Here is a 16630-nt window from a genome sequence, read left to right on the forward strand (position 1 = left end):
AGGACGAGTGCGAAGCACTGCTCTGTCCTGGAGAAAATAATTAAGAAGGGGGGACTACATGAAAGTGCCCCCAACTCGGAAACCCTCCTTGCTGAAGCAATAGCCAGGAGAATCCTGAGAACACCCCGGAAAAATAAAAGTCTGTACGTCCGGTAACATAGCAATTCTACGTTGGTACCAAACCGATAAAGCAGACACGTGCACCTTCAGAGAGGAAAGGCGTAAACCTAAGTCCAAACCCGACTGAAGAAAAGCCAGAATCCTTGAAACTCTGAATACCTGAGGATCATAAGTTTCTGGACTCACACCACTGAAAGTATGTGTGCCACACTCTATGGTAAATCCTTGCAGAAGCAGGCTTGCGTGCCCTCAGCATGGTGGAAATAACGGAACTAGAAAAGCCCCGGGACCTTAAGACGGCCGTCTCAAGAGCCACGCCGTCAAAGACAGACGACCCAGATCCGGGTAAAGGTAGGGCCCCTGAGACAACAAGTCCTGCCGCTGAGGAGGAAGGTACGGAACGTTGATGGACAGACTCTGTAGGTTGGAGTACCACGGACGTCTTGGCCACGCTGGGGCCACCAGTACCAGAGTGCCTCCGTCCTGATAGAACTTGCGCAGGACCCAAGGCAGAAGGGATATCGGAGGAAACAGATATGCCAGCTGAAACGTCCATCTGACCTACAGAGCGTCCACCAGACTGGCGCCGTCGTCCCTTGTCCTTGACCTGTACACGGGCAACTTGTGACTGTGACGAGAGGCCATCAAGTCCATCTCCGGCAGTCCCTACTTGTCCATGAGTAGTTGGAATACCTCTGGATGAAGCGACCATTCCCCTGGATGCACGTCGTAACGGCTGAGGAAGTCTGCCTCCCAATTGAGGATTCCGGGAATGAAGACTGCAGAGATCGCTGGAAAGTGGCACTCCGCCCAGGTTAGGATGTGAGACACTTCTGCCATCGCAGCCCGGCTGCGAGTTCCTCCCTGGTGATTGATGTACGCCACCGTGGTGGCGTTGTCTGACTGCACTTGCACCGCCCTTCCGTGAAGAGTGGTGCCGGCCGACTGCAGAGCCCTGTACACGGCTCTTAGTTCCAGAACATTAATGGGGAGAGCCGTTTCCTCCGCTGTCCAAAGACCCTGAAGTGACAAGGAGCCTGTCACCGCCCCCCAACCCCGAAGACTGACATCTGTCGTGAGCCGAACCCAGTCCGGGATCCAAAAGGGGCGAACCTCGAGAAGGTGAGCTGTTTAAAGCCACCAATTCAGGGACTGTCGTACATCCGGAGATAGCACCAGGGTCTGTGACCGGATCCGGTGAGGCAACCCATTCCAGTTTGCTAGAATCAGCCTCTGCAGAGGCCTGGAGTGAAACTGGGCAAATTCCACCATGTCGAATGCCGACACCCTGGAACCCAGCACTCTCATTGCCGAGTGTACCGAAAGACTGGCACAATCCAGGCAACTGCGTATCCGCAACTGTAGGGAAGATACCTTTTCTGGAGTTAGAAAGATCCGCTGCTGATGAGAGTCTAGGAGGGCCCCCAGATGGACCCTCTGCTGAGATGGGATCAGGGATGACTTCCTCCAATTTATTAACCACCCGTGCATCTGCAGACAAGCCACCGTCAGTTGGAGATGTTGCAGCAGAACCTCCGGAGAGCTTGCCAGCAATAGGAGGTCGTCCAGATACGCTAACAACCGTACCCCCTGGTTCCGAAGGTGGGCAGCCATAACTGCCATCACCTTGGTGAACACCCTCGGCGCTGTGGAGAGCCCGGAACTGGTAGTGACGGTGCAACAGAGCGAACCGCAGACACCTCTGATGTGACGTTGCTATCGGCACATGGAGGTAAGCGTCCTGGATATCCAGTGAGACCATGTAATCCCCTGGTTCCATAGCCAGAATTATGGAACACAAGGTTTCCATTCTGAACCTGGGAATCCTGAGAAACCTGTTCAAAGACTTTAAATTTAGAACGGGTCGATGGGAGCCATTGGGTTTCTGTACCAGAAACAGCAGAATAGTACCCCATCCCATGCTGAGATTGTGGAACAGGTATAATGACCCCTGCAGTCAGCAAGGAGTCTATAGCTTCCCTGATCAGCATAGCCTTCGCTATGTCCTGAGAAGGACTCGTGCAGAAAAACTAGTGAGGCGGTCTGCGCCGAAAAGACAGGGCGTACCCCTGGGAGACCACTTCTCGCACCCAGGCATCGGTGGTGGTATTGAACCAGCTCTGGGCGAAATGAAGAAGTCGGCCTCCCCTCTGGGATCCCCCAGAGGGAGGCCCGTCCCATCAGGCGGAAGGCTCATCTTCCTGTTTGGAAGAGGGACGCCTGGCACTCTAAGCTTGTTTCTTGGACCTAGCCAGTCTATCCACGATCCTATCCAAGTCTCGACAAAAAGTAATTCCCCATTAAAAGGTAAGGCCTCCAGGCCCTTGTTTGAATCAGCGTCTGCTCTCCAGGACCTCAGCCATAAGGAGCGGCGGGCATGCACAGCCGCAGCCGACACCCTAGAGGTTAGCAGACTAGCATCCAAGGAAGCTTCTCCAATATAAGAAGCCGCATCACTCATCTGTCCTAGTAATGCCCTCTGGACTTCCTGAGTATCCTCAGGAAAAGTGTCCCCTAAGGCATTGGCCCAACCCTAATGGCCTTAGCCACCAGGAAATGGCCCTGGACAGGCGAGCAATTGCTCCCGAGAGGGAATAAATAGACTTAAGGCAAGCCTCAACCTTTCTGTCCGTGGGATCCTTTAACGAGGAAACTGACGGTATTGGCAGCGTAGCACTCTTAATAAGGCGTGTGACATGGGAATCCACCGCTGGTGGAGCTACCCACTTCCTACAATGCGCCTCCGGGAATGGATAATTGGAAGCCAACCGCTTTTGAGGCACAAATCTCTTACTGGGTGTCTGCCAAGCCACCGCTATATGATCCGTTAATTGATCAGATAGGGGGAGTACCGCCGAAGTTACCTTAGTTTTTTTTTTTTTTTTTTTTTTTTTTTTAAACTAGGGAATTTCTACTTAGGATCAGGTGCCTCATCCTCTATTAGGAGAATGGCACGCACCGCCCTAACCAGAGCTCGTACATTAATAGACGACCGAGATTCCAACTCCTGAGCCGAGGTGTACGAATCGGAGTCGTCCTGGACATCACCCTCATCTGAGGACCCCTCAGTGTCCGAAATCTGCGCCGCATGCAACTTATGTGCACGCTTAGACGCCCCTGCAGACCTGTCATTGTGCAGCATCGACTGAAAAGTCGAAGATGCAGCTGCCAGACTCTGGACTGAACTGGAGAGCACGTCCACCCATGGTGGAGGAGCTGCCACATTGGTCTGGAAAGGCACCACAGACTGTTGTGTAGCAGGAGTGGCCTGAAAATAGATAGGCAATCCTGAATAAGGGTCCACAGTCTGTGACCCAGAGGAACTCTGCAATAATTGCGGGGTACACTGGTAATGGGAAATGGTAGGCTGGGACAGAGTCCTCGTAGGGACAGCAGACGGAGCCGCAAGGCGGTCCGCCAGAGACACCAGCACCTGTGAAAACATAGCCCATGGTGGCTCCTGTGTCATAGGGGGTCTGGATTGACCAGGAGTCAACTGACACCGCTCATAAAGGCCATCCAGAGATGCCTCTTCCCTATGTGATCCCGCAGAGCAGCGCCTGCAGGAAAACAACACTGGAGTCCCGAAGTGCTCAACTTCACCCTCAGACATAACCAAATATAATGTACAGACAAAATATATATGGCAATAGAGGAAAAAAGAACTGCACTTCCCTGTGTGCTGAACAACAGTCCTGAATATGGCACTGTGTAGCACACAACTGTATGTGACAGACCTCACAAATACTTGATTTATATATGTGAGGTTAGTAGAAAAGCCCCTCCTCCACACCTGTAGGGCTAAGGAAGAAGGAAAGAGATAGATATAAGCTGACAGTAATAAGAGAAAAATACAGACAGCAGCACTAGCAAAAGTCACATACCATGCAGGAAGATATACTCACTGCACCTTTACACTACACTCAACTGCCCAGATTCAGTGTCTGGGAGGGCTATAGTGCTGTGTACGCCGTCCTAACAGGGGAGAGGTACACAGGGGGACCGGTCCACGTGCTCCCTGAGGGATCTGCGCTGCCACATGTAGAAAAAAAAAATGGCCGCCAGAGACCTCAGAGGAGGAGTGGCCGAGTGAACTGCAGCTCAGGGACGCTAGACATGCAGGCTGAAAAGCGCGCTGAGCTGAGGGGAGGAGCCGCTGAACAGGGAAGGCTTCCTCCCCTGGCTGGCCATTAACCCCAGGGATGCTGGCTTCCCGCTTGCCGGTTATCCCTGGTGGTCTAGTGGTCCCACGGGTTATGGGGGGGGGCCCGCCGCCACTGCCAGCAGCCTCCGGTCTGTCCCCAGGACCGGAGGCTAAAGGACTGCATTTAAGGTATGACGCGCGGCTTACCTGAATCCCCGGCGACTCCGGCAGCAGTCCTGGGAGGTAGACAGAGTCCGGCTAGTACGGACTCTGTCCTCCCGCCGCGATCCCCAGATCAGTACTGGCGTCGCTGCGCCAGTCGGGGATCAGAGCGGCAGCGTGGGCGTCTGTACAGACAGCCCTTCGCTGCCGTCTGTAGTAAAAAGAAAAACTAAAATAAATAAAATCTATTAGAAAATAAAAAGCTTCTGGGGGCTGCTCCTGCAGCCCCCCTGCGCGGTGACCGAGTCCGGCCGGGCACCAGCTTACACTGAGGTGCCTGTGGCTCGGGGGCGGGGTATAGAGGAGGACCCAAGTGCATCCTGGGAGCTAAAAGCTTAACTGTGTGGTGCCCATGGATCCTGATCCAGCTATATCCCCAAGGTCAACCCTGTGGACCCCCTATGGACCCTGAAGTAGAAATGACTGATACGATCAAGTTTAAAGAAACCGTTATGTGTGGATCCCAACCATTGTTCATGTGAGTTGGGTACGCTCCACTGCTTAATCACTTTGGGTTTTACATGGTGAAGTATATATAAAGAAAATAAGCCTCTACGTATATTTCCCACACACTCCTGAAGAGAGTGTCTGGTGCGCTCATTTATAGATAGAGTTGTTCTGGGCGGCCTTTGGAATAATACAAACGTTACATTCTGGTCCACTGGTTTGAAAAAAAAATATTTTATTACATTGTATTGTCATATGTGTCTGTATTGCATTTGATCTTCTCCTTTAATTATTGTAAAAACTAATTATTTGGCCAGTTGCTGTGGATTAAGCCCCGTACACACTGGACGATGTGTGTACGGAGCGATATTAGGAGCGGCGGGCCGGCAGGGGTACCGGCATCGTTAAGTGCATCCACACTTGCCGATGCCTGCAACGGCGATAGTCAGCGGGGAGGGCGGGGCCATGCTGCATTCAGCAGCATGGTATTGTTAACGATATCCCCAGATTGGACTGCTTGTACAGACGACTGGGGATATCATAAACGACCCACGGGAGCGCGCATCGTTTGTCGTTAAGTTCATACACACTGGACGATTTGAACGATATATCGTTCATAAAAATCGTCCAATGTATACAGGGTTTCAGAACATAGCGGTGCCGTTTCTACCATGTTAGTAACCACTTAACTGCCAAAAGCATATGGGATGTGACCACAGCCTGATGGGCTTTCTTCAACACAGTTGCATCCCGTGTGCAGTACGGATTACCTTCTTCTTGTCCAGCCAGTGACATAGCGGCCTCTGACCACCAACATCATTGCCTATTTTGCACCCAGATTGCTGTGCAATTAGCATTTTGGAGCATATGTGCCAGTAAGAAAAAGGTGCACAATGGGGAACTTCAGTTCCCTCCTGATCACTATTAGGCTGATCTATGCAGGGGCGCCAAGACGGGGGGCTGAGCGGGCACTAATTACCCAGGCCCGGGCTTGCTGGAGGGGCCCGGGTCCGGCATCAGTCCCCCTCCCTCTTACGTCACAGCAGCCCAGCATACGCTGCTGCGTGCTGGGCTGCACTGTGAGACTGCTAAAGCAGCAGCCGAAGCAGTCTCCTATGCCTATGTGGGGAGCGATCACACTGATCGCGCCCCCCCTTGGCTGTGCACCGGGTTGAGGGGCACACAGCGACCCCCTCCCCAGCGTTCGCGGCGCTACAAAAATGATTTTATTTATTTTTCTAAGGGGGCGTCGCCACGCCACCCACAATTAGGCCACGCCCCATCACCTGGGCCCGTCACGGCTGTCAGCGGCCCTGGATCTATGCACTCTGTGAACAGAGATCAGCTGGGGGACCTATGGTCAGCCCCCCCCACACTCCTCCACTGCACTCTGCATGAGCGGGAGGAGAGAGGTTAAGTGCCAAAGGAGGGGAGGGATGTTATAGCTATAAAGGGAAGGGGAGAGGGGTGTTTAAAACCACAATAAAATTAAATGCTAGTGGGGGGAAACGTGAATATAGACAAGAGCTGTTTATTGTCACAGAGTGTGTTATTCTTAAAGGGTGACCTAAGGACATGTTAGTGGTGGGGAAATGCCACTCAGGATTCATTACCAATGGGAAGGGGGTTGTAACTTTACAATGGGGACATATGGACATGGGGGGGGAGGTGGGCGGGGGTTAGTAGACACCCCTTACAAATATTTTTTTTACTTAGAGGTCAATTTAATTAGGTGCGAGTAAGATCCATTCTCACTATATAATGTAATTACAGACTGGCATTGATTTTTATGAAAAAATACACTTTTTTGTGCGCACCCCCCTAAGCAAGAGAAAAGGTAAGAATAATCTTTCATATAAAAATAAAAATATCAGGACACAATGTTGAACTTCTGGTACAGCCATCCCGATGAATAAAAACGCAGTTGGAGGAGTTTAAATAATAGAGGAGTTCATTTTTGGCTCGGATCTCAGAAGGAGGCAAAACTTCAACTTTCACAGACATCTATGGGGGGTATTCAATACTGGAGCGAAAAGTGCTGGACTTTTCGCTCCACATCGGAAGTTTTACGGGGATAAAGTATTGGGCACGCGCCCGCTTTATCCCCGTATTCAATTTGAAAGCTGCGAAAACGGGACCCGGCGGAAAGGTATCGGAAAAAAAAAATTGGGAATTTTCAGGAAAGCATCCATGGACACGGGTGATCATTATGGGTACCCCTGTTTTGGCCTGCGGAAAGTAAGTACAGTTTTTAAAAAGCCGCGCCAGGTGTTTATTTTCCGACAGGGAAGAAGGAGTGAAGAAGAGCACTTAGCTTTTTTTTTTATACAAAAAAAAAAAAAAACTAGGTGCATCAAATTTGGGGTACATGAAAATGGGTGCAAGCATATTTTTAAGTCCCTATGGTGCATTTTTTAAAATTCAAAAATGCATCTGCTGCTACTACCCGCAATGAAGAAAACACCTGCCACATACTTGGGAACCCCCCCCCCGAATTAATTTAGTTAGTTTCAAACTAGTTCCCCATAGTTTTGTTCACCCCAAATCTAAAATTTATTTTTTGGGGTGTCCCATTTTTTTTTTTATACAGATCTTTTTTAGGGGACTCTCCCACGGGTGCAGGCTATTTTTTTAAGCCTGCACCCGTAAACCCAAATTCTGCACTTTTTTTCGCCACCTATTCAGTGGTGAAAAGATATCCCTGTTTTTTTTTCAAAGACTTTTCGCACCAACTTTGTAGAAATGTCTATAAAAACACTGAAAATTATTATTTAGACATTTTTCTGTTCCCCAAAATGCTGGAAAGACTATAATTTAATGAAAAACGTTAGCTTGCTATCATTTTTCACCCATTAATAAAAAAATAAGTATAATAAAAAAGGGCAAAATTCATCAATTTGACACCTTTTAAAAATCACCAGTACTTTCCTTATGGCCACTAAAAGCCTTCTATAGGGATGTAGTCAGCATCCTTGCGTGCGGGATGCCGATAGTCTGAATACCGGCGCAGAAATCCCGACAGGCCGGGATCACGGCACCAGTACCCTGACCGCCGGCATCCTGAAGGTAAGTATTGGGGTGTTAGGGGGAGGTTAGGTAGTGGGGTTAGGCACCAGGTAGGGAGCGTTAGGGTTAGAAAAATACTTACCATTACTTCCTATGGGTGTCGGGAGGCTGCTGTCGGTATTCTGACCAGCGGCATCCTGACAGTCGGGATTTCATACCCAACCCCTTCTATATGGTTCTGCTATCTCAGTTGCCACTTTTTTGGAGTCCACTTTTTCAGGCACCCAGGTTGCCTTTTGTAGAAAAGTAATGTAACCTCACTGCAAGTACCACGGATTGGCATTTCCAATTGAATCTAAAATTTCTCAGGTGCTCACATTCACACATAGTATGCAAGTTTTATGAAACAAACTTGATTTTGCAAACTCGCTCCTAATTGAACTCTGACCCCTTAATTAGGTTTTTTTTTTTTAAAAAATATTCACCAATTTCTAGGGAATTTTTTTTCTTTTAATTTAAGTGGTTAAATAGGTCCTCAAAGCAGACCTTTCATGGGAATAACAGAACAGTTTATTTAATGTTCGTGCAACATTACAGATTAAAATACTTAACTGAGAACCCCTCTGCCTCCCTAGCTAGCGTTTTATCAGGGAACGACTGATAGATATCCATACACTCTAATCATCAGCAATGCAGACTACAGCAGGCAATAGGTGGCAGCTACCTGGCTGCTGCCGGGCTCGGTGTTCCTCATCTTCCTTTCCGTATGGGGGCCGGTGTCACACGAGTCTGACCTCCTCCTCCTCTTCTTCTCTTTAGAGCTTTTCTTCCCCCCGGTCATAGCGGCGTTGGGTTGACTGACACCTGGGGCAGTGGCGTGTTGCGGGCGGTGCAGTCGGGGTAAGAGAGGCCACCAACCAGTCAGGTACCTGCAGCACAGTCACAGCAGCGGCAGCCAGGCCGTGCTACTCATCATCAATACGCCAGGCAGCCAGGAACCTATCACAGCAGCCCCACTGCTACCCGTCTCCAGGGATACAAGACGCAGTCGCCGCATGCTGCGTCACACCGACCGAAGCCAGCGGAGCCATATCAGGTAAGGGAAGAGTGAGCAAGAATTCCAGCCGTCACGTCCTTGTCGTAAAGCAGCAACGCTAACCCCAAACTACGTAAAACAACTGTCTGCGTGCTGCAGGTGGTTTTGCCGGGTAAATTATACATCAGTGGTTAGAGGGGTGAAGTTCAGGGGACAAAATGTGAAGCGACACTGGTATTTCCGGCGCTGCTATTGGGTGTTAGTCATGTGACTCCGGGCTTCAAACAGGAGTGAGTGCGTAGTTGTCACTGTCACATCTTCCATACTGACGACCGAGCATGAGTGCGGAAAGCGTGAGTCTGTCACCGTGTGTGTATAACTCCCTGTATAGCTCCTGGCTGCGCTTCCTATACAGCTGCATTGCACACCCGGAGGACTGGGGAGGACCCATCTATAACCATTCATTTTTGCCCTCATAGGCCAGTGGGTCTCAACTCCAGACTTCTTTACTCCCAACAGTTAATATTTTGGGGAGTTCTGTTTGTTGGAGCAGGTGGCATAATGGCATAATTACTGACCCAGCAAAATCAACTCAAAGATCAACTTACCTGTGCATGATTAAAGAAATCCATAAAACATGACCTGTTGGTGGTACTTGAAGAGTGGCGTTGACTACCTGTTATAGGCTTCCTCAGCGGTTCCCAAGCTCTGTCATTGCAATCCACGTTTTAAGGATGTTTATGCTTTAACACAGGTGACTTAATTAGTACCCCAGTCATTTCAATCTAACCATCTGGACTCAAGCATAGATATCCTTAAAACCTGGATTGTAATGGCAGAGTTTGGGAACTTCTGGGCTAATTAATGTCTGTATTTTTCCTGTCTTTTGCTTTAGAGTAATTTGAGCCTGCAGCTGGAAGACCCCTGTCCTCCAGGGGAAATGTCACTTTCTTATATTCAGAGGCGCAACATCCTGCATTCACACTGCTGCCAACTGTACCAGCGTTGTTGCACTGTGATATTACATTTCCATCTGATGCTCTAGACCAGAGGTTCTCAAACTCTGTCCTCAGGACCCCACATAGGTCATATTTTCCAGGTCTCCAGGCAGGTGCACAGGTGTATTCATTACTCACTGACACATTTTAAAAGATCCACAGGTGGAGCTAATTATTTCACTTGTGTTGATGTGAGGACACCTGCAAAACTTGCACTGTTTGGGGTCTTGAGGATCAAGTATGAGAACCTGTGCTCTAGACCAGGGGTGGCCAACCAGTCAGAGGCAAAGAGCCAAAAAATATTTGTAGTCAAGTTAAAGTGCCGATATCATGCAGGCGAGCAAACATGGGGCGTGGCCTAGCTGTCACAAGGCTACGGCCCATTTTGTGCGCACACCTTTGGTATGACATTTGCAGGAGCATGATCTTGTGTCACACCCCTGTTTTTAGTCACACTGGGGGTGAGCCCTGCACATTGAAATACAAGCTAGATCCACATAAAATCCATTGAACCAAGCCAGATCCACATAAAATACACTAAAAAAGCCAATTCAGTATAAAATATACAGCAACAAGCCACTTCCACATAAAATACATCGAAAAAGCAATTTCCACATAAAATACATTGAAAATAGTCAGATCCAAATAAAGTAATTGAAAAAAAGCCACTTCCACATAAAATACAATAAAAAAAACAACCACTGCCCCCCTTGCTGCAGTGTCAAGTCTAGGAGTGTTCCTCGGGACATTGAAGTATTCTGACTTCACAGTAGTTCAAGCTGTTAGCGCACACACACATTCACCGTGGAGGTAACTGTTGAAGTGAAAGAAAAAGCCAGAGCAATATAGAAAAACATTGAAAAAAACACATTCTCATAATACACTGAAACAAGCCAGATCCGCATAAAATACATTTTAAAAACCACATCCACATAAAATACATATTGAAATCCAGAACCACATAAAATACATTGAGAAAGCTAGATTCACATAAAACACGTTTAATAAAATAATTTCACATAAAATTCATTGAAAAAGTCAAAGCCACATAAAATATGCTTTAAAAACCACATCCACATACAATACATTTTGAAATTCAAAACCACATAAAATATATGGAAAAAGCAAGATTCAAATAATACATGCTTCATCTCCTCCATGTGTTTCTCCAGCCTCCTCCCTTGCTATTCCAGCCTACATTCATGTGTCATTGCAGCCCCCGCATGCCACTGCAGCTGCCCCTCATATGTCACTCTGGGGGGGGGGAGGGGTGGCTGGAGTATCTTAACAGCCCCACTCTGCTCCCGTAAGCATAAAATCAAGCATCATCCCCCCAGCTCTCAGGCTGCCACCCCCTACTGGCTCTCAGGCAGTAGTGCCCCTGTAGTTTTGCTCCTTATGCAGTGCCACCTGTAGTTTTGCCCCATATGTAGTGTCCCTTATGCATTTCACACAGTCCAGTACTTAACTGACCACGCTGGCTGCCGCTGACTGGATCTAGCAGGCACGCAGGGCAGGCTTCTCACGTTGTGGATGAAGTAACACACACACTGCATCACTGGGAACACTGGCCTATAAAGCTATCAGTGGCTTCTTTAGCCTCTGATCGCTTCAGAGGCCAGTGTTCACATTTCCAGTGGGTGGAGCTGCATCTCAAAACCAAAAGAGCCGCCGGTTGGCCACCCCTGCTCTAGACCAATGTTTCCCAAACTCTGTCCTCAAATTCTAGAGCAAAGGAGACTTAATTAGTGCCTCAATCATTTTGATTTATCCATCTGTACTTAAACATGATATAAAACTTGGACTGAAAAGAGAGGTTTTGAGAACAGAGTTTGGGAAACACTGCTCTAGACTGTAAAGTCTCACAAGCAGGGCATCACAATGCAACTCATTTGTCAACCACAAATACCCTTATTCACTTTTTATGTGCTGTTATATTTTATATGCCTAGAGTGCTCTTGACAATTTTTGTTTTTCTCTCAGGATCCTCCCCTGCTTCCACAGGTACCCATAATACGCCTCCCTAGGCCACCATCTCCTTCTGGACGGGGATTTGATCCATCCTCACCACGAGCTTTGGCCCACTGCAGCCCGGAGTCCCATCAGAAAACCCGTTCATCGCTCCGCCTGCTCTTCCTCCGCAGCCTTCTTGCTTCCTCGGGTCTTCCAGTCTCCTTCACACTATACCAGCGAGTTGCAGTTTGTGCTGAGCGGTTCAATGCCTGTGATATGGAGGGACATAATTTCCAGGTGTCTAATCTACAAACACCTCTAGGCGTACAGAAGGAAGCGCTGATCCGTGGGCCAGATATTATTTCCTATTGCTTTCATCTGTAAAGGACTGTTTTACTCTTATTTATATGTTAACAACTCCATTTGCATTACATTATGGACTTACATTTCCATTAAAAAAATATATATCTTGATAGCAGGTTATTTGTTGTGTGGACAGACAGTGAATTTTGGTTTTGCATGTAGTGCCAGTCTGCGTTACTAAAATTTGATGACAAAAGGAATACCACCACAGAAGGTGCAGTGTTGTGTTTTAGTTCAGTGGTCTGTAAGTGAATGGACCTTTGCATATTTTCTAACAAGTTTTCACTTCGCAATTATAACATTGCCTGCAATAGTCTGAAATGTTAACCTTCAGTAACCTAATGTTCACTCTAGGGCTGGAGTGGGGCAGGGCACCTGTATGTAGAAAGGGCACTATTGCGTGTGCCTGAAAAGGAGGTGTCACTTTGAAAGGGGTTGTCGGTAAGACATGCCCCCTTTTAATCAATGTAGGGGGCGTGCCCAGCAACCACAGAGATACTGGGTAGCCCCAAAGCTCTCCCTGCATCTATTGACACAGCGGTTATTGTTTCATTGGAACTTTTCCCCCTCTGCGGCCTGCGGGTGGGGACAGCACCTGGCCGGCTGTTTCAGTGGGGTGCCGCCATAAGGGCTGGGCGCATTTTAGCATTATAAATTGGGCAGGATGTGGCACCCCGCTAAAACAGCCTAGCAGAAACACTTAACAACAAACAATGGGGTTCTATTGAAATGATTATTTACACTAATTCAAGGGAGCTTTACAATGTCATATTTATCACTTTCTTTTAAAGCAAGGGTAAAGCACTGAACCTTTACACTGTCATTTTCATAGGGATCCCAATCCTTTTAGACACCCTCGGTCTACTCCTGTTGCATTCACTCAGTTGATGCCGCAGTCGCAACAAATTATACAATGCCTAGGCGCTCGAGTAGCAGCTTGCGTATTTGTAATGACAGGGCCACAATCTTGTCCTCTGGCAGAAACACTGTTTGTGCAAGACCATCCAGCAACGCTCCCAGATGTGCGATCTGCTGTGTTGGAGAAAGTGATGATTTCTTCCAATTGATGATCCAGTCGTGCTTTTTTTAAGCAGGCTATGTTCAGTTGAAGATGGCTTTGTAAAACAACCTGAGTCTGTGCCAATATCAGAAGGTCGTCCAGATACGGCAGAATTGTGACGCCTGAGGTAGGCCTTCATAACTGCCATTATTTTGGTAGGTACCCGGGGAGCCGTAGATAGGTCAAAGGGTAGAATCTGAAATTGGTAATGCTGCTAAAGGACAGCAAACCATAAAAATTGTTGGTGAGATGGTATAATAGGAACATGCAGATATGCATCCTGAATGTCCAGGGAAACCATGTAATCCCCTGGCTCCATTGCCAAAATAATTGACCAGAGAATTTCCATACGAAACTTGGGTACATGGATAAACCTGTTGAGGGTTTTTAGATTTAGTATAGGGCAATAGGCCCCATTCGGTTTCTGAACCAGAAATAGATTGGAATAATAACCCCTTCCCTGTTGCGACACAGGACCCGGGACTATTACTCCTGCCTGTAGCAGGGAGTGAATGGCTTCCTGAAGGCCTTGACCGCATCTGATGGACGATCTGTGCAAAATAACTTCTGGGGAGGATGCCTCCTGAAAATGAGGGCATACCAATGAGAGACCACTTCTCGGACCCAGGCATCTGTTGTTGTTTGATGCCAATAATCCGCAAACTGCAGAAGTCGGCTTCCCAGCCTGGGATCCCCAAGGAGGAGGCCTGCCTCATCAGGTCAAAGGTTTGTCCGGTTTAGAAGCTGAATGTCTTGTCGGACCAGACCTCTTAGTTTGTCGCCTTGCGAAAACTCGTCGTCCTAGAGGAAGACCCTGAAGAAGGAAGGACCGAAAAGAAACCTGCCTAGACTTTATAGTTGCCGTAGATGGCGGACCTGCTGATTTTGAAGCCGACAGTGCAGCTATTATTTTATCCAACTCTGCTCCAAAAGTACCTTTTCTCTTTGATCCTGTATCAGCTTTCCAGTATCTTAACCAAAGGGTCCTGCGTGCCACTATTGAAGCTGCTGATGCTATAGAAGCATCTACTGCAGCTCCTCCCAGATAGGAAGCCGCTTCCCATATGTGGGAGATATAAATCCTCTGTTCTCTGGTAGCATCTGGTAGAGAGTCTTCCAATGCGCTTTGACTACCCAGGCTCCAGCCATAGCTGGACGAGTAACAGCTCCAGATGATGAAAATATTGCCTTAAGACATGCTTAAATTTTCTTATCTGTGGAATCCTTCAGAGAAGATGCTGACGGAATAGGCAATGTAGCATTTCTGATAAATGAGTTACATGAGCATCCACAGTTGGAGGTAACTCCCGCTTAGTACATACAGAAGCTGGGAAAGAAATCAACGATGTTATTCTTTTATTCACATAAAATCGTTTATCTGGTTTACCCCATGCCTCATACATAAGCTAAAATATAGAGAAATAGTTTCCAAAGCGCTTCTAAAGGAATAATTCTTAAAGACTGTCAATTCAAAAGGTGAGTCAGCAGCAGCTCTAAATAAACCTCCTGCAATGGTTCACAATTGCCAAGACCAAATTAACTCTATATGAGCCATGCTGAAGTACCTAAGAATGGCAGGAAAATTAACAGAATGTAACAACAATAAATTGCATACGTATATACAGTAATTATATCACAATAGTTATTTAATCAAATATATTAATAGCATATATCGATACACCGGTGTTGAAAATTCAAAGAATAGACATAAAAAAATATATCATTTATAAAACATTAAAAAAGAAATAAAAATAAAAACAATGCTGCAATAAGAAGCAACAGGGTTCCGAACTGAAGATCCTTCCTTATATGCAGATAATAATTTCACTAGGACAGCATACAACTGCAGTATAAATGATTAATATAGCTAAAAGGATGGCTAATGTAATCCTGAAGATATGCAAAAAAAACACAGGAGAAATGTATAATGAGATCCTGAAGTCTTATTTTCCAATATGGTAAGGAAAATATTTGTTGATACGAAGTATATCCAGTAATCAGGTTTATAAACTCACGAATACATATTGTCCACGGCCTAAGCCCAGTGCAAACTCCCGCTTCCAAATGGAGTGACCGTAGATATTAAAAGGCAGCCTGCTCATCCAAGTCGGCATGAGCTGTGTGCTTACTCAAGCTTGTGGGAGATGGTTTGTAGTCATCGGTACTCGGACCCTGCGTCCGAGCATCCCCAGTGTTTACGCTTGTGTGAGATGGTTTTGTAGTCGTCGGTACTCTGACCCTCCGTCCGAGCTTCCTCAGAATATACAAGGAACGGTCCTCCTTAAGTGGCTATATAATCCTGGCCGGGGAAGTGCGGAGTGTTGGAGACAGCGCTATAAAATAAAACAAGGTGATGGAGTCCTTAACGCGTTTTGTCACGCCCACGTGACTTTCTCAAAAGGTATATCATCCATAAGCTTGGTGAGCTGTTCGGATACAAGGAACTCCGTTTTTGGCCACCTTCTGGTGGTGATTAAACATTGGAGCCTTCTTACTATGAGCTGGTTCATCATCCTGAATAGGACTGATTTAACCGCCCTCACCAAAGAAGGAACATCCACTGTGGACGGATGGTCCTCCTCTCCCAAGCTAGACCCTGGAGAGGAATCCTGCGCATCATCTGATTCCTCTGATAATGTGTCTGAATCCCTATGTTGGGCAGACTGATAAAAAGATAACTTGCGCTTAGGCGCCTTAGTAACTACCCGTCTGCTTTAAATATTAGATGGTGCCATACTCTGAATAGAATGGCCATAAACATGCTTCCAGGAAGGATGCATAGGAGGTGCAGACATAGCATACTGTGAACACCCCATCCAAGGAGGCATCGTGGGAGCAGCCATACGATCCACAAACTGCTTCATTACCTGGGACAAAGGATACCCAAGATGGTTCTTGTCCAGGAGCAGGTAAACTGGACTGGTGAGGTGGCTCTTTATAACAGACAACACACAAACCATCCTTTAAGTCCTGAGGGGACAAACAGGCCATACATGAAACCGACACAGGGGGCTCCCCCTACTGTTTCCCTTTATCTTTAGACATGTTCATAAGGGTAATAAATGCAATGCTATATGACAGGCCTTCACAAAATCTCAAATGAATGTAAAGAACTAAAGAAAAACCTCCACCCCATAGGATGGAGAGAAAAAATAGTGGTAGTTATAATTGACAGAAATAAAAGACAGTGTCAATAGCAGCTAGCAAACAGTCACAATGCATATGTAATATAATTACAATGGACTCTAAATCAACTACACAAACACCAGGAATGGTAGGAT

General features: G+C 47.2%; 2 protein-coding genes across 2 annotated transcripts in view; one reads left to right on the top strand and one right to left on the bottom strand.

The window, feature by feature from the left end:
- Positions 1–9107, bottom strand: part of CAAP1 (caspase activity and apoptosis inhibitor 1) — a 79986-nt gene extending 70879 nt beyond the window's left edge. Inside the window, exon 1 of the mRNA XM_088472616.1 lies at positions 8664–9107. Within this exon, the coding sequence (XP_088328742.1) occupies positions 8664–8780 (117 nt within the window). The 5' untranslated portion in view covers positions 8781–9107. The remainder of the gene's footprint in view (positions 1–8663) is intronic.
- A 115-nt stretch (positions 9108–9222) lies between these two features.
- On the top strand, positions 9223–12409 carry GEMIN7 (gem nuclear organelle associated protein 7). Its single transcript, XM_088472617.1, has 2 exons — positions 9223–9328; positions 11957–12409. The coding sequence occupies exons 1-2, from the start codon at positions 9314–9316 to the stop codon at positions 12308–12310; spliced, it is 369 nt and encodes a 122-aa protein (XP_088328743.1). The 5' UTR covers positions 9223–9313; the 3' UTR covers positions 12311–12409.
- The last annotated feature ends 4221 nt before the right edge of the window (positions 12410–16630 follow it).

The sequence above is a fragment of the Taudactylus pleione genome, unplaced genomic scaffold (genome assembly GCF_031769625.1).
Source record: "Taudactylus pleione unplaced genomic scaffold, aTauple2 ptg000127l, whole genome shotgun sequence".
Lineage (NCBI taxonomy): Eukaryota > Metazoa > Chordata > Amphibia > Anura > Myobatrachidae > Taudactylus > Taudactylus pleione.